Consider the following 27,117-nt stretch of genomic DNA (forward strand, 5'->3'; position numbering starts at 1 on the left):
TTTTATTAAATTTACTTTTATTTTAATTACATTGCTTATAATTTTATATTACATTTTAATATAACAATATTTACTGTGGTATTTTTAAAATACAGCGATTACAATTTACAATTGTCAAACTATGACATCAATATTCATATTATTATTGATTTATTGGTTTATTATTGCATTTCTTATACTTATCTATTTATCTTAAAGATAGATACCAGCACCAATGACAAACATTTTTTTCTTAAGTAATATTTGTTCGTAACAAAAATACTCCAGATTTTACGAAATCACATTTTGAATAAAAAAAATACTTAATATATTAATTTATAATTTGTTATATAATAAAATGCTTTCCAAGTGCCCTAAAAAGTATTAAACTGAAGTATTCTAATAAAAAAAACTAATAATGTATAGAATATATAATACTATTCAATCCGATACTTTTAAAAATTAAACATTATGTAATGCATATCCATATCAATTAAATTTATTTATATATATTAATATGTATATATATATATATATAATATATATATTACTTTAACTCCAACTTAACCGTTTATTTTATCAATCATCATAATATCGTACAAACAAACTGTTACTGTAATCAGTAAAAAAAAGCTAATGTAATTTAAATGGAGAATTTTATTTTTCAATTTTGACATTAAGTATAACGTTAATGTTATAATAATTGTTCAATATATACAATTCTTCAAATTAATTTTCGCTTAAAATGCCAAAAATCTAACGTCATTATATTTTACACATAATAATTGAAATAATCCAAACCTTTGACCATTGTAGCCTTGTAGGGCTTCATATTATATATATAAATAATATATTACACTAACCATGTGCAGATTGGTCATGTTTACATAATGTTATATTGTGTCAAGACTTTATAACGATTTAAGTCTTTTACAAATATATCAATAATATAATATAGTATAAATAAAAATCCGATTTCTCTTTTATTCATTAGTATAATAACATATTTTTAACAATTGTTGATGACAGTTATGAACTGAAATTATTACTTCAATATCATAAAAAGAAATTACTCTCATAATATACCGTTTTTATTTTATTTTATTCTAATATTTTTCAACAAATACCTACAAATTCATAGATATAATAAACATGCACGTATATTATTGCAATAAAAAAAAAACCATACTGCATTAAACCATACCAATGTAAAGTGCCAAGCAGACAAACGAAACACGCCGAAATAATTTTCCAAATTTGTTACACCGCAAACGCATATTCGTTTTATTTTAATATCCAACTTAAAAACAGACTAGACCAAATGAAATATACTTCAGTTTTTCTATGCTATACTAAAAATTGTTTTATTGTTATAAATTGTTATGAGTTTCTTGTTTTTACTTGTAGGTTTCGAATTTTTACGACTTTCGGATGTGGTTAACCCTGGAAATAAAATACAATCGGCGGTGTAAATTTAAATGGGACAAAATATATTGAACGATTCTATAGCTAATTTTTTAGCTAAATCTATATGACCGTTTCAATCATACATCGATAATACGTACGCCTTCTTTCTTTTAGCTCTAATACCGCCGCTGTGTATTTATTATTTCATTTCAAATTTGAAAATAAAACTAAATCGATGATAGATAAATTGATGTATGATGATGCATTTGTTTACCTTCTGAATTCAGTATAGCGGATAATTCTACACGATTATCTTACTAGTTAAATCTGAATAATAAATCTATATAATCAAATTAAATATAATTATTATTATGTGGACACTTACTAAGTTACGTATAAAAAATCTTATTAAATGACCATATTTATAGCATAATACAGTAATATTATATTGATTTTATAGATGATACGTCTTATTATAAATCTTACAATTACAAAAAAATACAATATTTTAAAATAATAATAATCTGATAATGACATTACATATTTATTTTTAGTTTGCCAATTAAGACTAACGTTGCATTCTCCGAGTGTTTGGAAATTATTGTGGTGTCTGCATTCACACTACTACACACAATTGGAAACATAACTGTGAAAGTAAATTCAAAAATCAAGTATCGAAGAGCTCAAAAAAAAGTAAGTAAATATATAAAAATCGTTAGTAAATCTTTGAATGGATATTATTATTATTATTATTATTTAATTATTATTATTATTCGCTAACACACTCACACAAATACTTTTTTTTATAAAAATGACATCGGTATATTAATGTGAGACAATCTAAAGAAGAAATGAGCACACCATTATGACGTCAATCGTCGTCTATTTTCTATTTTTACACTAACTAACCGGAAATGTCTAACCGGCAGCATATAGGTGTAGAGCATATTATAGTTTTTCGCGAGGGTGTTCTGCCGATGACCAGTCATGAAGGATAGATATTATTGTTATCATACCCATCCTTGCGTTAATACGTATTGAGAATGTTTTTCTTGTTATTAGTAAATCTTGTGACACGGCATAAACGTAATACGTATTTAATTTAATTATTTAATAATATCAAATAAATAATAGAACAGATAATTGAAAACAATAATTTTATTTCTGTAATTACTTTCATAAATAGTTAAATTTGTATTCATTATATAATCAATTCGAACTTGGTAACCAAACACTTGCCTTTAGTTTAAACTTTTAAGTAACTGTAACAAATCGTGAATTTAAAAGTTATCATTTTTTTTAGCATGCATTTTTTTATTATTTAACAAGCTATTCAGTATATTATAATGAACAATACGGGAGTGTGATACATTGATTCCTTAATATTTATTTTTAATCGATGAACTAAGACATTAGGTATGTAAGTAATAATAAATGTATCAAACAACTTTTAGAACACTCATTACATTTTTTTCTACTCGAAAATAAACTATTTAATATGAGAACCCATAAATCCTTCCGGTTTACCGTGCTTATCGTGAAAATATTTGTGTCAATAATCAATACGAACGTCATAATATGGAATAGCGGAAGCCAATTATTTTTATTTTAGATTTTAAGAAACGTAACAAGAATGTATTAGTTTTAAAATAATTATTAAATTATTTAAATTAAATTAATTATTAAATTGTTATTGGTTTGTTTTTTTATATATCGTCATCATGTTTAGGAACAAAATATTAATTGTTCAAATCTTCAATAGAGATATAAAACTTTTCAATGGATCACATCGACAGTGTGTTTTTAATTTTAGTACACAATAGAATTTTTAAAATGTTTAGAGTATTCTATTTTTCTGTATTAACTAATAAACTTATACAATAATTGTTCGACCTACCAAATTAAGAAAATAAAATAGTGATAATATAATAATAAAAATATAAGCTATTCATAGAAATTGATGAAGATATATCCGTCTTGTTGTATCATTACTTCAGATACATTTATTTCTAAATAATATAATGATTTATAATAGTATATCGTTAAATTCAAATTTAGCAAATCTAATATAGTGACCTACTCAACGATGAAGTACACTCGAAACAAAATATTAAATAGAAGCAAGTTCTCTAATTTTTTTTATGCTTTTCGAATAATTGTTAAATAGTATATACCTTTCACATCTATTATTATATTGTTTATTATGAAACATTTAAATATATTTTTATATATACTTACTCATATTCTATGCAAAAGCATAGATTCTTGAAAATAACCTGCACACAATTTTTCGTTTAAACATACTCTTATGTTTACCATCTTACATAATATATCCTATTGTTTTTTCTACATAATAATTCATTACTTATAGTCAATATTATACATTTTTGCCATTAAAATCACAAGTAGTTCCAGTTAGTTCCACCAGTATAGTTTCACTTTATTGACAAATTAAGTCATGTCGACAGCCCTAATAAAAATGAAATATTAATCAATAAACCTGGAATATTGACCAGATGAATGTGAATCTTAAATTTACTTTTATTCTGTATTGCAGTGTCATAATACTTGTATATGGCAAGAAGAAGCCCTCCCCCTAACATTTTACAAAGGTATTACCCCCCCCCTCTTTCATAATTGTAAAAATTCCAAAATTTTCTAAAATAAAGTAAGAATAATTTATTTAATATGCATTTATAAGATAAAAATATTTATTTTCCTCAAATTATTGCATATAAATACATTTATTTTACATTTTTGGTATAATAATATGTTGACTTATTATCAACGTTACTGCATTATCTGGGTTACAAAAATAATAATGTTTGATGAATAATTATGATTACAGGATAATCATGACATTATTTTTTTTCAAACAAGTATTATAACATCTTTTGTATATTATGTTCTCTTATTTATTTACTACTTAATATAAATTTTAGTATAAAAAGATTAAAATAATAATAAAATTTGAAAAAGATAAAAAATATAGGTATTATTAGTAATAAAAAAAAAAAAGGTTTTAATAATTATTAATTGGCAAATAATATGTAATGGCTGATTTCGGTAGAGAGCATTTCATGATAGATTGAAAAATTAATTTTTAAATTACAGAAAAATGTATTCCTTTAATTTAAGATTCAAATACTGTTATTTATTGAATAATTTTTAGTTCTCAAAAAATAATAACTATTAAACACCCGTATTACTTATTTAGTATTGGAAACTTTTCATGGTTATTACTAAGTTTTTTGATATTCGTGGTCCAGAGTGTTACAGTTATAAGTAGTGCATAAATTTTAATCCATACACTTTATAGATATACAATTTTTTTTTTTTTTTTGATGCGTATATTATATTATATATATTATGAAATAGATGCCTACTATATTTGTGTGGTATAATAGTGTCATTTTTTAATTAGGGTAGTTACATCGTGTGTGCAGGTAGAAGCCACCAATACTCCGGAATACTAACTGACGTATTTTATATGGGCCATAAATGATAGCGATGGTTGAAGTTTACGATCAATTTTTCATTTTATTAGAATCTCAAACTTAGCACTTCTCGCGAACTACCCTATTTGACACATCGTGCGTAGTGACCCTGCTAGGTATATAAATGTACAGGTAGGTTAGGCCGGTTTTCCCTCGAAAATCGTTATATTCCTATACTTTATTTATAAAACCTATGATGTACGCACATAGTATAGGTATGTAAGCGACCACTAAGACCTCACACAGCCCACACAAAATATGACGTTATCCGCCGAGTAATATTGTGCAAGGGTATATACACCTACACGCGTTGCACAGTGCAACGTATCGCGATATCACATAATATAATAGTGATAAAAATATTTGCGTGGCTATCATCCCCGACGGCGGCGGCGGTGGCGGTCGTACGAAAACGTGACCACCACTGCTGCCTCCACCCGATCGCGGGACGACGGTAGTAGTGGTAGTGGCGGCGGCGGCTGTTGTTGTTGTAGTGGCGACGGGAAATACCCCCACGGTGTGTTGAGTTACCGTACGGCGGCGGTGGTGACAGGACAACTAAAGCGAACGCGGGCGCCGGGCAGCGACAGAGAGCAGTATGTCATCGTTCGTTGACGTCACCGCGTGTCCGTCCGCGCTCTCCGCGGCGGCGGCGGCGGCGTCGTCCGCGGGCGGAGGGGAGCGCGCAAAACGCGCCGCGCGCGAGTCTGTGTGCGTACGACGTTGGCGTGTGTGTGCGTGCGCGCGTCCTGAATGAATGAACCCCCGGTCGCCTTGGGCCGGTCCTCCGGTCCGTTCAACAGGTCACCATTGGTCAACCGGTGGCCGGGTGGAAAACCCACGGTCGCGCGGGTGGGGGGACCGGCGGGCCGCCCTTACGTTCGCCGCCGCCGCTTCTGCTGCCGTTGCCGCCGCTCGGTCCACCATCGAGACTTAAATGTCCACCGGAGTCAGGTGGCTATCTCAGTTGATCGTTTTCGGTCGACGGTGGTCATCCGCGTACAAATGATATAATATATATAATATTATATATTATCGTCGTCGTCGTTATCCCGTTCAACGCCGCTGCACGCGAGTTTTCACACTATTTATTTAATATTATTATTATTTTGTTTTTTTTTTTTTTTTTTAATTCGAATCGGTCGTATCGACAACAGACTTTTCAGTTCGTGTCCGATATATAACTCACGCACACGTTAACTTATATTATTATTGCTTTCCGATCGTTATTTTTTTTTTTTCGATATTTTTGTTCGTTCGTAAATCGACATTGCTTACACGCCGGCACGATAATAACGACGTCTCTCTCGGTACGCGTGTGATTTATAATATATTCGTATATCGTTATTATATGAACCGCGATCAGTTCGATTTGGCGGACTGCTCGATATTCTCGACGGAATACGTTTTTCGACCGTTTTTCATTTTCGTTTTCCGCTTCAACTCGCCCTCCGACGACCTTATGGAGTCTTACGGAGGTGCCGGATGCGTCGACTGTTGTCGAGAACACTGCAGGCAGCGAACGCCTTCGGTGCCGGTCTCGGCGACCGCGCCAGACCGTCGGACGCCGCCACTGCTGCAGACGAACCGCGGACAAACCGCCCCTAGGAGATTCGATTTCGCCCGCCGTTCTTGTCGGCTTTTTATCGGTGAGTCCCCGACAACGAGTTGTCACTTTGATATTATTATGCGCCTATGTACAATATTATTTTAAACGTATGTCCCGAACACTCCATCGAATACGTCTCGAATACGATTTTCAATGAGTATAGGCAGTACGAGTATTTTTTGCGTAAAAGTCGTAACAGCACCTTGCTGTGTGACTGCTACACGCTTTTCCTCAACATAAGAGAACAATAGTTTAGTGAATTAATAATACGATAATATTATATCATGACGAATAATAAAAATGTAATATTGTTATATACACATAATATAATAATTTATCACACCTAACAGTAATAATAATGAAAAAAATCCGACTGATCGCTCGAACCACGTTAGCGTTTTTTGTTATCATTTCTTTCGCGTGCAGTGTTGTTTTGTCTGCAACAGCCGTGCGATCGGCAAACGACACCGGTTGCATTTCGTCCGGAGCCGATCGAAAATTTACCTCACACCGCATATTGATGACGATGACGGCGACCACAATCGTATTTTAACTGCACGCTCTTTACATAAAGTTTTTTTTTTTCATTAATCTCTCGATTCCATTATTGCCTCTCCGATCTTCACTGTAGCGTATGTGTTTTACTACTTGCTTTCCTTCTACTTTTCTTCGTTATTATTTGAAACCTATTGAACTAATAACGCTGATAATAATAAGTCCGATTCGTCTCAAAAAAACAATAAATAACCGCGGACTTTCATCGATCTCCAAATTATGATCCTATTAACACGTGTGGTATATTAATCTGTATTATCATTATAAACCACTTAAAGTACACGTATGCGACATAGTATTAATCATCGATAGCTATACCACGCGCGCAACGCTCGACACTTGTTACGGTTTTCGATTATTTGTCACAAGTTATTGCGCGATCGTAATCGATCCATATGCATTTATATTACACATACACACACATATATATATATATATATACTCAGCTGACATACTTTTACAACTCGATAAGCTTTGAGTACCATGCCGAGTGATTTTCATTCGCGTTTCGGTTATTACATGAATAGGTGTTCAAATATATTACATAGAAATAAAATGACGTGTGCGTACTAATTATCTTAATGGAAAACAAATGAAAATAAAACAAATCACGGCCGGCCGATAACATGTATAGTCGTTGATTTATCGTGAATGTTTCCATAATTAACTATTAATAATTATGTACGAAAAATAATATATCGTAGGTACGCTATGTGTACCTCACAGTACATTTTAGTCGTCGCTCGACGGCGCGTCGACGTCGTTGTGTCTTTCGTGATAGCGGTATATTGTGTAGTGCTGTCTTCTGTGACTATGACATGCCATGGTTACTAGTATTTATACCGTAACTGGATTAAAGATTTGACAAATTATTCAAGAAATATGATCGTTCGAATTGCTAATGGCCCAACGAATCCGACAGAATTCATTTATAGGTACGACTAAAATGTTATTATTTGAAAACGATATTTTAAAATTTTAACTCATAATATACATAAAAAAAAAAAAAAATTATTTTTATATTATAATAACGAAAACAAAATTTGTTTTGTATTTAAAAGATAAATTAATTTTTTTTAAGTATGATTTTTTGTTTGTTTCCATTATATTACTTACACGTCCATTACCGAAGATAAAAATAAAAAACTATTCCATCTATATAATATGTAGGTACATAAAAAATGTTTTTTTTTTGTTTATACTGAAAGTAAGTTAAAATTATGGAGTAAATAAAACAACTATTTTATTATTAATTAATACAATCATGTATGAGAACATGTTTTAATATTATAGGAATAATTATTATTTGAAATAGGTAGGTTACTATCTAATACATTTTTATCTCAATTCAATTTCAATAGATAACGTACAATGTTTTTTTTTGAAAACCTATGAGTATATTTATATTTATAATTTATAATAATATTAGAAAAATTACTCACTACGATATTGCCATACATTCATATAAAATAAGCAGAATTCGCACTTTCAATTCAAACACAATAACATTATATAACGCAAGATAATAAAAAAATAATCTTGGCCACTTAAAACAAAATTCTAAACTATGTAGGTTTTTTTTGCCTTGGACTTTCATGGTGGTCAATAAATTTATGTTTTATAGACACCATCGGTGGTGTAATACGATCGGTTAATCAAATGTCATCTAATAAGGTTTGTCATTTTCGACAACAATAACAAAACAGTTGCCGTGTGCTTGTGTTTAAAATAAGAATGTAGTATGTATAATATACGTTGTATATATTAGTTGTAAATACTCGATAATACAATAAACGATGACGGAGTAGGTATATATATATTATATCGGAAAAATATTTACGGCGAGCACTATTTTCTATACAACGCGATAATATATCTACTTACTTTAAAACGGTGTTTCTCTAAGAGGATAATAATTATATAATTTTTTTTTCCTCTGATTCGCGTACAAGCACACATACAATTAAAATACATATTATATATATATATAATAAGTACGACTGATGTCGTCGTAATAATGTACGAGATGAGATGAACGCGGCTTCGACAAATAGGTACATACGTATGTACGTATAGCACGTTTATATACCTATATAATATGTATACTTATCGAAGACCTATAATAATTCCCATCGCATCACCTGCAGTGGCAGTGATCGGGCAAACGGGTTAGCAAAATCGCACGGGGTTTAAGATAAAAAAAAAAAAAAACGTTGTAAAATCGCCGGTTTGCCGTGAATTTTTCGCTAATTGCTCGGCGAGCTTTTCGAAAAAAAACCGCCGTCGCGTCTATGTTATACTAAACGAAATGAAAAAAAAAATAATAATAATAAATAATCGATGCGAAAAAAAAACCTACCTGCAACTATAATATACCTATATCACTACTACTACTCCTCCACCTCGTCCTCGTCTTCCTCGTTCCTCTTCCTTGTCCTTCTCACGTAGTCCTCTACTCGTCTTCGTCTCCGTCGTCCCTCTTGTACTATACCGGACCGTCGCGGCCAAAGACGTCGTAGTCGTCGCGAGCTCGCGCGCGCCGCTCGCGCTCTCAAACCATCGCGCGTGTGTGGTCCCCGCGCGACAACAATACCACACGCAAACGACCGACCGGCTGGACGATAATAATTAGCCAGTAATGTGCACTGCGTGTGTGAGAGATCTGTTGCCGCTGCTCGGATGCTGCGACGATCACGTATGGACCAGGACGACGGTCGGATCGGAGACAGCCCGGCGGGCACGGTGCAGACGCGACGGTGGTTTCTTTCCCGCCGCCACCACCCTGGTCCGTAGTATAATAATCGGCGTGCGCAGAATATACCCGTACATGATTAATTGGGGGTGCCAGAACAATAGGTAGATACAATAATTAATGTACGCGTATTTGTGTGCACGCATATATGAGACTAATATGTACAACATATCGGTACATATAGATTTATTCGCCAATTTTGATCACCCTTTTTTTTTCTTCTTCAATATAACGTTTCGGTTACTATGAGAATCTGATTTTTAGAATATTTAAATACATATATAATATACCCACTTAAAAACCCCACGTTTTCAAAGTCTCGGGCTTTTTTTTTTCTACTACTTAACTCCGTAAATAACAATACATCTCTGTATATCATGTATAAACTCGTAACATGGACATTTATAATTATTACAATTAATATCTAAGTAAAAATGTATAATACATACTAAATCCGATATTTATTTTATTTTATATTTTTGTAATACTATTTTTAAGGACTAATATCCTCAGTATATAAATATTTTAATAACTGAAAAACTATATTCGTTAGGATTTACACTTGAAAAGAGGAAGGTGCACATTTGAAAAACAAACAATTAAATCATTGTGTAATTTGAATAAATTTTAAAAAAAATGGATATAGGTATTATCATATAGGGTAAATGTATAATATTGAGTTATATATCAATAAATACATTTAATATGGGATGACTGCTGTTATTTCGATTGATTTTTTTCAAGCCACAGTTTTTGTCTTTAAAAATTCTTTCTTTTGTACCTACATCACAAACCAGTAATTAACTGCAGTGTATAATATAATTATATAATTGATGCGGATATATTATTTTATACATCCACAGTATATAAATTCACGTTTGATTAAAATGTAATTCGTTATTTTTTTTTCACAGCTGGTTCGTTTGTCATCGGACTGATATTAGTACCTTGCGCCATGTCCGCACCAACCAAATCGTCAAAGTCTCCATCGCCGACGCCTCCACGCCCGAACGTCGCGACCGGCACGCCGTTTTGGCACAACCCGTGCGGCACGCTTTTGACGTACGACGGTAGCGGTGGCGGCGCCACCGGCGCCATGATAAGCAGCGCCGTTGGTCACGACATTATGATGATGGAATCGGAATCGGAATCGGATTCGGCGATGCGGCGCGAAGAGGACATCATCCACGGCATCGTCGTAGCTGCCGGTCAGGCCCTGACGCACGCCGAACAGTTCACCGGCGCTTTCGTAAGTACTCCATAATATTATGACACTATTAAACAATACTATTATATTGTTATGTCAAAACGATAACGTTGACGGTCGGTAGGAAAAAACAAAGTCTCCGAAACAACAGCAATTATAACTGCGAGAGTTATGTACGGTTTAATTCCAGTCTGAAATTATAATATATTTATACCTACGACTGAATTCCATTAATTTGTGTCCACGATGGGAGTCACCTCGTAATACGTCCTATAATCGTATCTACGTAATACCACGTAAAGTTTAGTTGACGTTTAACCGCGGAGCTTTAACCTGCAGGATAAATTACTGTACTGGCATTATTAAATTTGTTGAGAGCAACGCCGAAGGATCGGGCTGGTAGCTACTAAATAGATGTATTATTAACACGTGGCATCACTATAAATTATAATAATGATAGTATTACGATGTTATTGTACACAGTATAATATGTACGCTAATACATTATAATAATAACATATTAATGTAATTCACCGGCGGCACGCGGCGGCGATGACAACGTGCTCGTGTGGCGCCGCCGCACGTGCGTTTTGTGCGCGCGCGCGCGTGTGTCCGACCGCGCCGCTGCAGAGGGGGTCGCGCGTCGGCGACGGTTGAGATGAATGAAATACGCGCGGCGGCGGCGGCGGCGGCAACGAGAGAGAATCATCGGCGGCCGATTAGAAACGGTCGTCAACGCCGCCGCCACTCGGGTGTTTGGGAGGTCGTATATTTTCAGGGGCGGTACCGTAAAATACGTCCGTTAAAAACTAGTTACATTGTTGTCGCATGTGCGAACAAACCGCACGCAGACGGAAATGCCGACCGGACGGAATAAAAACATAAAATATTAAATATTATAATACACATAAATGTGTAGGTACACGAGCGTAATGTGTATTACGAATTCGATGACCTGTACAAGTGTATATGTTAGCGTTAATGTATGAAATTCCGTAATTCTATAAAATAACTAGTTATTCAATAGAATTACGAGTAATTTCAGTTAATGTATTGAATGAATCCATAAATACATACTTCAACTAGTTATTCTACATACTAACCAGATATTTTATAAACTAACAATAAGGGTTTAGTTAATGTATTTAAAACTATTATTGAATAAAAGTTTTAATCAAATTTAATCAAATCTTAAACAAATTACAAATTACAAAAAAAAAATCAAATGTTGTAGTATTAAGTCAAACGCCTTACATTATTATATAAAATATTAATATTAATTTTTTTTTACAAATTAAAACAAAAAATCTATTATTATAGTTATAATTATTAAATTGTTTTTTTTTTACAATTTACAATTTATTTATTAGTACAGGAACTTTTTGGGTGGCATTTAGAATTACAAAGTAAATTATTTTTTAAACATATGCACCGTTTTGTGGTGCACTTTTGTTGGCATGTACATTTAAAAAACCCTTGTCCATTACCAATTGATTGGGATTCGGATGCTTTTCGAAGACAAATATCTACAGCTGGAACGTCACTAAGCGTAATAAACTTTTCCGTGCATAAATTAAATTGTGACCTCGCGTAAAGTTGTTTAAGTATACCATATTTAGTTCCTAAAACAAAATTATTTGGATTATTAGTAAATAAATAAAAAAAAATTATTAATAAAAAAAAATTACCTAAGCGATAAAATCCGTCGGTTGTTTTTTCTAATACAATTGCAATTATAGATTGTGGATCACATTTTGACCTGTCAACATCTGGAATTTTGACTCGTACATTACATCCTTGAAGAGCAGGTGGATGAGACATATCTGATTGTAGTTTCATTCTTTTAGCCTGACGTTCTAAGCATTCTTTTGCTTCTTCTCTTTTATTGGAAATATTTTCTTTATTTATGCAAAGTTGACACAATTCTTCCTCGGTATTCCCTTCATTTTCCATAAATATATGATTGCATATTTTACAGTTATTTTTCTCTAAATCTTTGTTAATTTTATTATTTACACTTTTATCTGTATTCAAAACTTTCAAAATATTGTCTGGAGTATTTGAAGAAATACCTACTTTTGGGGAACATCCGAACATAGCTTCATAAGGACTTCGTCCTATCCCCCTATGAAAAGCTTTATTTTTCATAAATTGAATAAACCTTAGCCCTTCACTCCATTTTGTTGTGTTATTGTCTTTCATCCAGGTAATTATCATATTCTCTATATCTTGATTTGCCCTCTCCACTGATCCTTGGGATTGACTGTGGCGAGGTTTGCCATGAATAATAGATAATTCAGGCCACATTTCTTTTAATGAATCTATTGTTTGGTTTCTGAATTCACGACCGTTGTCACTTTGTAGTACACTTGGAGCACCGAACACCGTAAAAATATCTATGAGGCAATACGCTACTTCTTCAGCTCTTTTCGATTTTAATGGTTTTAAAATACAAAATTTAGTCAAATGATCTTGATACACCAACACAAATTTATATTCACCATCAGCTTGACTTTGATAATCAATAAGATCTAATTGACATCTACTATTTAACTCAGAAAAAATCATAGGATTTGTCACGATACCTTTTTTTTCACTTTTTTGTTTTTTTACACATGATTCACATAAGTTTAAAAAAATTTTGACGTTTGATTGAGTAATATTTTTATATTTTTTTTTCAATTCATACATCATTCTGTCTCTACCACCATGTCCAATAGATAGGTGAATGTTAAGTAAAATATCATATAATTCTTCGTCGTGGACGTAAAATATAATATCAGAATTTTCTTTCATTGGACGTATAAGTTTTTCGTTACCTTGCACTTCTATTATATCATACCGTTGTATTAACCAATAATCACGTGGCGATTCTTTTTTTCCTGTTTTAATACGTTTCACTTCACTTATTAAGAAATTATATTTTTCTTTCAGCAAAAACGTGCTGTTATTACGTTCTGTTGTTGTATTTTTTATAATTGTATCAAATTTGGTTTTCATTTTAAAGCACACTTATTAGTTATTACACTATACAAGACTAAAAATGATCAAACTAACTAGTAGGTAAACTCACGGTACACTGTCACGAATAAGTCTAGTCTATGCCGAATGGTGTGGTTCAATATTATCTTATCTTATTATTTTTATTAATAAAACGACAACGGTAATAAATCTTGTATGTTATCTAATCCAGTCCCGGTCATCTACTTAATGATATAAATTTCATATATTAACGAAAACTCAATCGGTATTTTATATATTAACTAGTGAAACTGTGTTATTTATATATTAACGAGCATATTTAGGAATTTTATAGAATAACTAGTTATTTAATAAAATAACGTATTACATACATTACCGCTAACATATACAGTTAATATAATGGGATGGTGTGTGTGTGTGTGCGTGCCGCGAGTTGCCGACGATATTTTTGTGGTGGTACGTTTAAGTCACCGCAAACACTGCGCGCGGTTAACCTTCTCTGCTCATAACTACGAGCGGTACCGTCACGTGATTTTAATAACATACCTATGTATCATAAGTATAGGATCGTGATGCAGTGAGTCATGTGTCATCGGTAAAACCTGCAAAGAAAACTTTCGTTGTATCGGATTTTCCTATAAAATAATGCTTCTTTAAAATGAACTTTTCCGTGATATGCAATAAAGTGTACAACATTATAGCATTATAATATGCAAACGGATAGTACCTACCGCTTTACTATATATAAAAATATATATCATCTAACAAAGAATATAATAAATAATGTACAGTCGTATAGTAAGTCATTGTATTTAAAATAGCCCCCAAAAAAGTAAACCTTGTTACTTTTTTATTATGCGTTTAAGATGGTAAACTATAATCTCGAAAATATTCTACTATCCGAATTCGATTATGAGATTCTACTATTTACTGTTAGATAGCCGGAAATGAATTTCACCCAACACGCTGATGATCTATACGATAAAAGTTACAGTTTCACTTAGATAAAAAGATATTTAAAACACTTAAATTGTAGTTTATTATTTTAAATGCTATTTTGTTATTTCAAACTTTCGAACGACACGTAGAGCTGTACTACGACGTCAAGTTCCCACGGTCTGCACGCTGTAATATGCGCCGCCGTATATACGACAATGTGTGTAAACACGAGTCGTCGGCGGCTTCGAAAAATACATTAGTTCGCACCTAAATTATTGTTTCCGTCGTGCACGTTTGTGTGTGTATATGTCTATGAGCCGCGGTATATACATTGTAAATAGTATTTTGTATGTACCATATTATATATTATTATATTATATCGTACGAGAAAATATCGGGAAAACGCGAGCGAAACAAAATAAGCGTCGGCGGCACAGCTGTGCGGCAGCAGAATATTATTGACGTACGTATACGGCGGCGGTTGCGGAAACGTATCGGTTTTCCGTTTCAAAAACTACCGATTACCGAGTTTATAACACAAGTAATTTATATATAAAAAAAAAATAAATTAATCGTCGTCATACGTGTTATAATATTATGATGATGTACCTCTACATCATACCCATACAAAACGATTTATTTATTCCGTCAATCGTAGTATAAAGCGTTTGTCGTTATTTTTCCTCGAAGTAGGACGTGAAATTACGACATCACCGCTGCCGGAACGTGCGTGGTTCTTATGCCGCCTACGCGACCGCTGCTGCTGAGTGTGCGTATTATACAACTGGAGAAGCGATCTAACAAAACAATATCATAATAACAATATAATTACAACCCTTTCGCGTTTGATTTTATTTATTATTATTATTATTATTATTACACGCAAAGACGGAGAGTGACAAAAATCTCAAACGCACGCGCGTGTACAAAACGTGTAAACAATAACTGTGTTTACGATAAAATTATATTATAATACGTTCGGTTAACCTACATAAATACGAACCCGTCAACAATAACAAATAATAAATAGTACATTAATATGATTCTCAACTGCCCAAATGATAAACTAAAGTTATAACACCTACTCCACAATAATTACATAATGTAGACTCCGATTGAAATTGAACGGTAAACTATCTTTATCATATCTATATATTTGTCCTATTCAGATAAAAATAGCAATAACAATAATATTTTTCATTTCGTTAGCTCTGATGCACTTAATGCTTATACAATTTTGAAACATTCATTACGTGACGTTATTTACGTCCTAAAAATGATTCGACTTAAAAAAGTGGTCATTTTTTATTAAGATGAAATTTCGAATGAAAGAATATAATCCGTGTACATTAATTTTGTACATTGTTGAATTTTTTTGTTTTTTACAAGTGTATAAACTACTAATATTTTTTCACCCTAAAGTTCTCCGTATTTTTATTTTAGTGATCCTTTTTTTTATGAAAGAACACAGTAGTGGCCCAGATAGAAAATCATCACTTTCTATATAGCTAATTGTTAAAACGCGTTTGAATCAGACTAACCTAATCAAAATCTCGTTACGATGTTTTTGCAATTCTAAATCTGTAATTATTATAATCATAATTATTATTATATTTCATATACGTAGGCGCGTATCGTACAAAAACTCAATACTTTTATTTTCTAGATGACTCATTTCGTTTTCTAAATGTAACATTAAACGCGCAATAACAATACAACACGATCGGAAGAAAAAAATAAACGATAATTGTCAATCTCGTCTAGATGTGTCATGTGTTTGTGTTGTATAATAAACGATATTCGAAAAGCATTCGATAGTAATATTTTTTTTCCGAACACATGCGCCTCAGTGTTCGCGCGTGGGAGAACGAAAAATGGTTAACAGACACACGCTGGATTTTTAAAGAAAAAAAATGCCGTTTACGTAATTTTTATCCTTGCGCGTCATGTTCTCATTACACTGGCAGTCGTCGGAGGGACAACGACAAAAACAATAATAATAATGATTATAAAAATAAAAACCGGGGTGAAATATAGTCTAATATTATAATACACACACACGGGCCGATAACAGACACCGAAGGCACGGATTACACTTACAGTATACGATTTTTTTTTTATTTTAATTAATCATTACTCAATAGTGTGGTGATAGCATATTATAACTATATTAAACCTTACCAAAAATGTATATCCTATATAATCTTATTGACGGGTTATTGATAGAATACAATATTGTACCTATCTATATTTAAAAGCTTTTATAAATTCTACGAGGTGATTCTAAGCATAAGTGCAACCTTACACGGAGAGTACTGAGAGCAGAGTTCGAATGACATTAACTATAGCAATATGAGAAAATATCTTCAAGAGAGTACTGTGATCTGTAATTAATTAGGACTGAGCCGGTGGTTGGTAAAAATAATACACAATGTCGATCATGGGACGATACAGTGTATAGGAATAATACCTAGGTATATAATATTTATTTGTGCTTAATCGTTAATTATGCGCTTGCAATTATTATTGTACATCGGACCCCACAAATCTTATCTGAAATTTTCACACTCGTACTGAATAATATATAAATATTAAACATGTATGAGAAAAAAATTAAATACAAATCGTACACTAGAGTATAAAATATTATTATTTATACACGAGGTCTTGTAATATGTGAACGATTTTTCAATTTGTTGCAACATTATTTTATGTAAACTCATATGACGTACATGTACCGTATGGAATTATTCGAGTGTGTGCGAAAATATTATTACCGTTTTTTTAGGGAAGGCTGGTCAATCTCTTCATATCAAATCCTGAACCTCGTGTACTTATATAAAAACCATCTATCGGTTAGTATCTGATCAATGATATAATAGTAAAAGTATTAATAACTATATTATTAAAGAACTGGAAGGGGCCACACCAGTGGTTTTTAGGAATATAATATTTGGGCTTATTAACTATAATACTAGCGTTACCTACGTAGATTTTCAAAACCCAATATTATAATATGATAATTACGTATAAGTGATAACATAATATTCGGACGGGAATATACTCATAAAGATATAACGAATAATTAGTATTTATAAATGAGACAGAACAGATAACAGATAACAGGTAATATGGGTCGTCGAGTTATAATATTAAAATAACATAAAAATGAGAAAATAATAAAATATATAATTTCGATATAATACATATTATAATGTTAATACTTAATAATATTCTTATGTGTGTATGTGTGTACCTGCAGTATAATACAACGATCCGTTTTGTTACAAGAATAAAAATAAAATATATACGAACATAACAAAATATGGTATAAAATAGAAATAATTATGATCCGCCAGCGGGAACCGTTAAGGCGTGCACGCGATCTCCCTCCTGTCCGCATTCATCATCCCTTCGTCGACCGTCGCACCCTCGGCCCGCGATCGTTGCGCGCAGAGTGGCGCCGGTCGGCGGTCGCAGGCCGCAGACCGTCCGTCGCCGTCGGATGCATTTTCAGCGAAATCCTCGTGGCCCGCGTTTCTCATTCATCGTGCACGGTCAGGACGACCCGTAAGGATTATTATTATTATTATTACTATTGCTACAATATTGTCGTGTCACCCGTACGCCGCCGGGTCGGGTGACGGGCGTCGGCGGAAAAACAAACGAGTTTTCCGAGAAAACCGTCGTCGGTCGCGCGCACCGCACTGCGTATTGTATCGCTATCGCTCGCCGCAGTCGGTAATCGCGCGCTCAGCTCTTCGTACGACCGACCGGACATGCAGTGGTCGCACAACACTATTATTATTATTACGACGCGACAACTATAACAATAATAATATATACCGTGCGATAATGATTAGGGCTGGTAGGTACCATGTTTCAAACGACGCCGCCGACTCGGTTTGACGATTTTTTTTTTTTTTTTTGCTTTAAATGTTTTTCGTTCTTCGTTTCTCTATGTTAGATAGACCGAGCGCGACGGACTCGCCGATAAAACACATTATAGTATTATATTATTCGTCCGCGACATTATTTGTTTTTATTCTTATTATTACCCGAAATATTATACGGTTGTTGTACACGCCTAACTGCGTGTCGGATCAGCGACGGCTTAACTTTTTTCGGTATGGTAACGAGGATATGAATTTAAAAATAATCGTGCTTTTACTTTCACCTGAAGTTTCTAGTAAATCATAACGAGATATAGCGTCGAATCGCGTTTAAGGCAAATTTATATGCACATAATTAATTATTATTAGTAAATGACTCCGTGCTAATGACGGTAAATAATATGTATTTATTACTTTATCACATGGTTTATTGTTATTGATCGAATTAACTTCCCTAAATGAAATATTAAACTATCGCACAGAAAAATTATTAAAAATACGTATTTTTCATTTCAACAATAAAATATTATGAAAAATCAAAAGATGCAAAAAGCCAAAGGGAGGACATATTATCCGTCCCTCATCTCGTGAGCACGCCCCTGTGACGGATCACAGTATTATACTAATACACAATCATAATACATCGACGGACGCCAAAAGTAGATCGAAAGTAATTTGTTCGATATTATATGTTTTAGATTAATTTTTCTCAAACGACAATATTCGCTACACACAGTCACATAAATACACATGTATATTTATATACATGATATTATGCACATGCGTACGTGAATATTAAGATAAATATTGACGTTATTATATTACACTCGATTATAAAACGATAATATGACATAACGAGTTCTCGTCGATTTGTTATTAAATTACTTTTTTTCAATATACTTACGTTAAACACACACACACATACATACGTCATGTATATTATATAGTATTATTTACACACCCAGCGAATGACGGTTAAGTTTCTTTTATCGTTTCGAGTTTGTTTTCAAAACTAAAATCACAATTATACTATATGGTGGATTAAGAAAAAATGCACGTCTTGTACATTTAATGTATTAGGTATATGCATATTCTTATATGATAATTGTTGCGATTAAAACATTAATATGCATTGACTCATGGTGGGTATATAGTATACGCATAATTGTGTAATAATTATTGTTTTTTTCGTCTCACAATTACTGCAATATTCAGACGTATCACGTATATTTTTTTACACCGCCGTTTATTGTCCATATTATATTAATGATTTTGTTTCGGTGTTGTTTATTAACAAATAACTCAAGTCCACTGAAGAAATCTTTCGACGTAAAATAATACGCAATTTCAATAATATAACATAATAAATTATATTATTATATTATAATATGGCACCTATAATTATTTTTCTCATTTTTTTTTTCGGATTAGTGTTTGATTTTATACTATTATAGTCTGTAGATGTTATTGATTTCCTTCACTCGCAACAAATAGTCACAATGCATACTTTGTACTCTGTATATTAAAAATCGTTGACAAGACGATATTTTCGAATTAACGCTCTGAACATTGTATTTTAATACATTGTCGGCCTACCAAATATTATCGTTATTATTGTTTTGGGGGTCGGGTCACGTTTATAAAGAAGTTATCGGACGCGTCAAAAAAAAAAAACTTACATGATATAATTTATTTATTGTACAATTTGACATGTCATAAATTTCACGTAGTATACAGCTTATGTAGCGTAAGAAGGCAGTGCGTACAATGTAGTGATAAAAAAAAAATAAATAAAAATCCTGCCAACGCTCAATAACATTTATCGATATCGATATTGATCAATCGATCGTCATGGTCACTGCCCGGCGCCTGTTCCAAAAAAAACTTTTAGCCAAATGGAAAATAATATTTGTATTAGGTATGTCTACGAGTACATTATATAACTTCTAACGGACCTTATATACGGTACACATCGTACAAAATAAAATATTCACGCATAAAATATGCATATACCATTATTATTCAAATAAAAATCATATAATACATTAAGTCGTATAATATAAGTTATAACCAACTGGTATCGCAGTGTTATACAGGGTATAAAGGTGGGAGAGACGGTATACCACTGAGTATTATTGTTTACGAATTTAAGTATTTAAAAAATGAATTTATAATAACAAAAAAAATCGGTTTTTTTTTATTAAAAACCAAAACTGACGACGGACACAACGACGGCGACAACAACAATACAACTGTTACAAACCGTCAACTCATCACACTTCACGATCAAGGGGCGGGTTGTTGGATTTTTTCTGACGCGATTACAACTGGCACGTATTGTGCGACCGAGATATTATACTAATATACGACGCTGCCGTCAGTGACATATAAACGATATTACTACCATACTATGTTGTGTTACAGTTTATATCAATACCGGGTGATTCTTTTAGCGAAGGACACTCATTATTTAAATAAACACATTTGAAGTTTAACATAATGTACATAAGTTAAACAAAATATTGTTTTTACAATAATCTTAAATCGTTATAAAACAAGATTTATTAAAAATATTTTTACTATTTTTCAAGTTTTTTACTTAACTCGTATTAAATGACATTATAATTTTTTGATTTCTTATTCTAAATCAAAATATTTTTCGGTATACTCTGACGTACTCATAAATCGAATTTTGGTGCTTTTTAAGTTTTGATTTTTAGGTCTCGAGATACTTCGAATTAAAAATGTATGTTGTCATTTAAATAAGAAAAAGATTACAACGATGAAAAAATATCACATTTTTTAGATTATGTCAAATAGTTTTTACAAAAATATCTATACTTTCAGAAATTTTGAGTGTTTTTTACTGATCTATTAAGGTACACAGGAAGTACCAAAAAATAAAACGATACACAAACGGCAATACTTACGTCCTTTATTTAAATATGTGTTAAATACGTGTATAGTATGTGTTGCCCACAATAATAATAGGTAATAATAATATAAGAATAATATATTATTATTGGCTGTGGACGTTTATGGGACTTTTCCTCGGTCACTTTGCAGGCCGGACGCTATACCACGATGTGCATACAACGCGGTAATCGCGGTATACGAGCATGAAAAAGTCAATTGGCCACTCGTCGTATTGTTGTATTACTTGTATTATATTATATAGGTATTGTTATTATACGTAGGTACAGGAGATATGGTCATCCGGGTCGTCGTGCGGTCTCGTCGCCCGCCGCTCGTGTTCTTTAATCTTGGACGACCGACCGTGCCGACCAACGGTCATCGTCGTCGATGTCGTTGTATTATTAATTATATTCTTTACACACACACACACAATCGCTATAATATGTGCGCACAAACCGCAAATAAATGTAAAACAAAAAAAATATATGAAATAAAATGTACCTCTACAACGACCGATAATATATATATATTTATATTATACGTATATATAAGCACAGCGGTCGTATAGAGCGAAACAATTCGACAGAGTTTTGCGCACGCCACACCGGTACATAATTTATACATATATATTTATATATTGTCATATAAACCCGTCCGTTTACGAAAGAAAAAAAAAGTTTAGTACTGGACACTCTCCTCTTCTTACGTGTGTCGTTATCGTCGTCTATACTTATATAATAACATAATACATCACGTGTGTAATAAAACGTAGTAAATATATTTATATTGTTATTATTATATATTATATACGCTGACCGAGGTGTTTTTTTTTTATTCTGTTCCGCGCAGGTGGTCGAAACGTTTCACGTCGACGTCAAGAAAAACCATGACCACTGGAAAGGCATCACGCTTGAATGGCTAGAAATGGCTAAATACATGCCGAAAGCGCTGGACGTGCCGCTCAGCAAGTCCTATCTGGCTACTCTAACGTTCAGAGACGTACTGCACGCTGTGTACGTTGGCATGCAAAACCTGGCCGTGGGCCTGGAACAAGTGGCATTGGACCAGGATCGGGAGATGCTCCCATACGCCAAGTACTTCAACGAGACCACTTTGAAACTGAGAACTGTAAGTATTTATTTTCTGAAGATCGTACTTACGTTATATTCTTAGAGTCTACACTATATCTAAAATATGTTCAAAACAGTAAGCCGACGTGATCGTTAAATGCCATTTCATTAAAAAGTAAACGATTCTAAGTTTGAATACTCTAAAATTGATTCTTTTACGACTGACTTGGAAAGCATGTCGCCGAGCGCATTGCTATATATCAGAGAGCAACGAATTCTCCAGACATTGCACGTTTTGTCGTTTACTTTCATCCAATGCCGCGTTTAACCGTAGTGAAAAAAAATAATATTTAAAAAATGATTCAACAAATATGAAAAACCCCGTTTTTCTTCAATAATGAAATTGTTTTAAGTCTAATTTTTTGGATTTCCAATTATAATTTTCAAATTCTTGAAATATTTTCATCCTATTTAGGGATTACGAAAGTCACGCTGTACTTAGTTGTACTTCGTTATCCTTCTTAAATCCTCGCTTACCCCTAAAATACTCGTATATAGTATATATTATAACTATAACGTTGGAAACAGTTTCCTCAAAGAAAACGCATTCAATAGATTCATTAAAAAATAAAACATTTTTCTTGACAATGATGTATAGATACATGAAAATAATATAATAATATTAATATGATATACACGTGTGATCGATCGCACGTATACACGCTTCCTATATACAGTACGTGATTTTTTTTTTTTGCTAAGTCGAAAAAAAATATAATAATATTACATTATCTGATCTTGTATGCGTGCTCCTATAACAATATTATTATAATAACGTGATTTTCAAGACGGACCATAATGATAATATTATATATGATCAATCGATATTAATACGATATTATGTGGAAATAATTTACACATAAAATAGTACTAAAATAGTAAAATAGTATTTATAATGATTACCTTTTAGTCATAAGAATTTTCCTATCGCGCTTCTGGAAGCACCGTATAAAAACACCGCTATAAATTTATAATATAATATACCTATTATTAATAAAATTCAATGATTACACTGACGATATAATATTAATATTCGATGCGCGAAACTAAAAAAAATATATATTAGTGGTCCTCCACATTTCATTCTACCTATATTCCTATACATATAAACGTAACACATTACATTATTATTATATTAATATAATACGTTTAGCCGTTTAAATAACACACGTGTGCGTATTATAATTATAAATAAATCGTTTAATTTGCGTAATAATATAATAATGTAGATTCGAAACCATTAGAGGTTGTATATCGTTTCGAATTATTGTCAGTTTTTAGTTTTTGCTATACATTTACATACATAGGTTTATAAACGCCATCCGCGAAAAAATGTAATTACCTACTATACATAGATACGTTTTAATCGATTTAAGTATAATTGGTGGGTGTACGTGTAGAATATTATTATATCGTACAGGATGAGGGGTGTGGACCGTAAGACGCGCGGGCAGAGGATAGACGAATACGCCGTTATCCACCCTCGTAAATTACCTATGATTGAATATTTTACCGAATCACGCATTACTGATAACATATAATTTCGAAATATTTACAGCGTGTATATTACCTAGATCCATATTATGTTGGACTATCTATTACGAACCGTTGAAACACACGTCTATTATATTATTTATATTGCCCCGGGCCACAATGATTACCAAGGTTCACCAAATATCATAATATCTTTGCCGTTTTAAGTAAGCTGTTCTCGGCGCAGGATTAGGTTATAATTAATTATGGTAATGCTCACGCATATACCAGGCCAAGCCGGGAAACAAAAAAAATTATATCATCGTTTAATTTTACACAACTCTCTAAAAAGAGTTGAACCCGGCACCGAAATATTGCAATAGTTTAAGTTTATAATCTAGTATCTGGCTTACCATGTGTTCTGTTCACCCACCGGTGATTGCGCTCATTACAGTCCGTTGTTTTCGTATTTACTGTTTAAATTGCGTCATGCTTCACACCGGTTCTACATCTTTAACTCGTATGTTTAAATAACATAATAATAATATAATTATTGGATTTAAAATTGTATTTGTAACTTCACCCGATAATCAATACGGGCATAGTCTTACAACTACGAGCACGAAATTCCATGGTCAGTGATGATGATAAAAATAATAATAAATAATAATAGTCGAAATAATAATGTACGCTCATAAAATATATAAAATATAATATACTTACCTATAATATTACGATACGTGTAGAGAATCATTTCATTATACCTTCGTGCACTGACCGTCGTTGTATTATTATAATACACTTAAAATTGTATTATGCAAAAAATATATATATTCAGGGAGGGGGGAAAGCACGTTTCGGACAAAAAAGTAAAACAAAGATTACTTAATTACAATAATTATTAATGATATTATATAGTATATGCGTTAACTAAATGACGTGTATAACAATAATTTTTTTCTTCGTCATCTACCTGTTTATACTAAAACGGTTTCGTTTGGAATTGTTTTTCTTGCAGATCTTGTGCGAAGTGTCGATGGCAATTTACGACATCAACGAAACGCCGGAACCGCACGTGTCCAGGGACATCATGCCGATAGAGTCGAGGAATTCACGTGACAACCAGTCGCTGAGGGACTGGCTGATACTGCGCGAGTACATGACTAGCCTTCAGTACGTGATCGAGGCTTTCGGATACCTGAAGTCGAAGAGATAATAGACGCGTACCGATCGCTGCCGCAGCCACAGTCTCTGTTCGCATACTCCATCATCATCACCGCTGATACATATTATTATTAACTATTATTGTGATAAATATTCGTCGTCGCCACTTGTTTTATTTCCCGCACACGTCACTTATTATTATAACATTTATTAAATATTATTGATATTATTATTATTACTACTATAATTCGACATTATATGGATGCGGACGCCGAGCGTTTACGTTTAGTTAATTACGTATATACTTATAATATTTATATTGTGCTTAAATGTTTAATACTATCGAACGTAAAATCATTCATCCCTCTCTCTACCTCCAGACCCCTCGACTCATCCACCGCTAATGGTCCCACCTCCACGCCATCACCTCGTCCAAGTTGTTATAATAAGTATAATAATTTTAAGTCATTATTTGTTTAATGATTTTGATATTTTATTCGATTTATTTTCAAACGACTCGCGCACTAGCGTACAAACGTATTATTATATTACCTACCGCGTACATATATTTTATCAATATTATTATATTATGTATACTATCTATAGTTAGATATATTTTTTTTTAGTGTTAACAATTTTTTATTTACTGAATTATTTATTTATTTATTTGGTACCTCCGCGTATCCAGACTGTTATTTACACGTTGTATAAATGTTTATCGAATTGTTTTTACGACGACCTATAATTGTATCAAACATGTGTCTAGTTTGTTAAATTCATTGTAGTTATTATTATTATTTTTTTTATCATTATCATTATCATCATTTTCATTATTATCGTAGTATTGAGTGCACTACGCGAGATCCGAGTTTTACCTCTTCAGCTGTTGTCCCTCATGGATTTAAGATGTACGGAAATGTCCTCGTAAAAATTAGTATATTATGCCTACTGTTTGTTTGAATTTTTTTTTTTTTTTGTAGGTATGTTACTTGATGTATTTGTTTAAGTATTGTCTGTGATATTTTATTGCCTATTTAGATTATTATTATTATTATTATTATTATTATTATTATTGAAAAGCATGAAAGCTTAAAAGGAAAATCAGTGTTGTTATGACAAATAAATCATTATTAATAAATATATATGTACTATATGTACTAAAAGAAAAACCTAAAACCGTTTATCATTTTTTGTTATATTTTTTTACCCACAGATAGTAAAAAAAATCAGGTAGTTCATCTTTGCATTGTAAAAAAAAAAACACAAAACAACATTTTACGGATTTCTTCGGCGGGATTAACGCTGCGAGACAACCGTTACCAGGTACGGCGATAACGACTGAATGCGATCAAAACGTTTTTGCAACAGACACGTGAGGGTGCGGAAACTGTGGATTTTCGAACAAATAAATAGCAGGAAATGACCCCCTACACGCACTATTTACACTATACAGTTTAAAATCGTCAAAATAATAATGATATAAAATACAAATGATATGACGTTGTCCTCGTGCACTATTGTGTAGAAAACCACACGATTGGTAAATATACTCATATACCTAACAGTATATTATATACCTACGACGATTTATCAAGGTAACGATTTATTTTTTCT

General features: G+C 32.5%; 1 protein-coding gene across 1 annotated transcript; it reads left to right on the forward strand.

The window, feature by feature from the left end:
- Positions 1 to 5,439: 5,439 nt before the first annotated feature.
- On the forward strand, positions 5,440 to 26,298 carry LOC114122972 (uncharacterized). Its single transcript, XM_027985791.2, has 4 exons — positions 5,440 to 6,532; positions 10,714 to 11,048; positions 22,586 to 22,864; positions 25,358 to 26,298. Exons 1-4 carry the CDS (start codon positions 6,235 to 6,237, stop codon positions 25,553 to 25,555), a joined length of 1,110 nt encoding a protein of 369 aa, XP_027841592.1. The 5' UTR covers positions 5,440 to 6,234; the 3' UTR covers positions 25,556 to 26,298.
- The last annotated feature ends 819 nt before the right edge of the window (positions 26,299 to 27,117 follow it).

Source organism: Aphis gossypii, chromosome 2 (genome assembly GCF_020184175.1).
Source record: "Aphis gossypii isolate Hap1 chromosome 2, ASM2018417v2, whole genome shotgun sequence".
Taxonomy (NCBI): domain Eukaryota; kingdom Metazoa; phylum Arthropoda; class Insecta; order Hemiptera; family Aphididae; genus Aphis; species Aphis gossypii.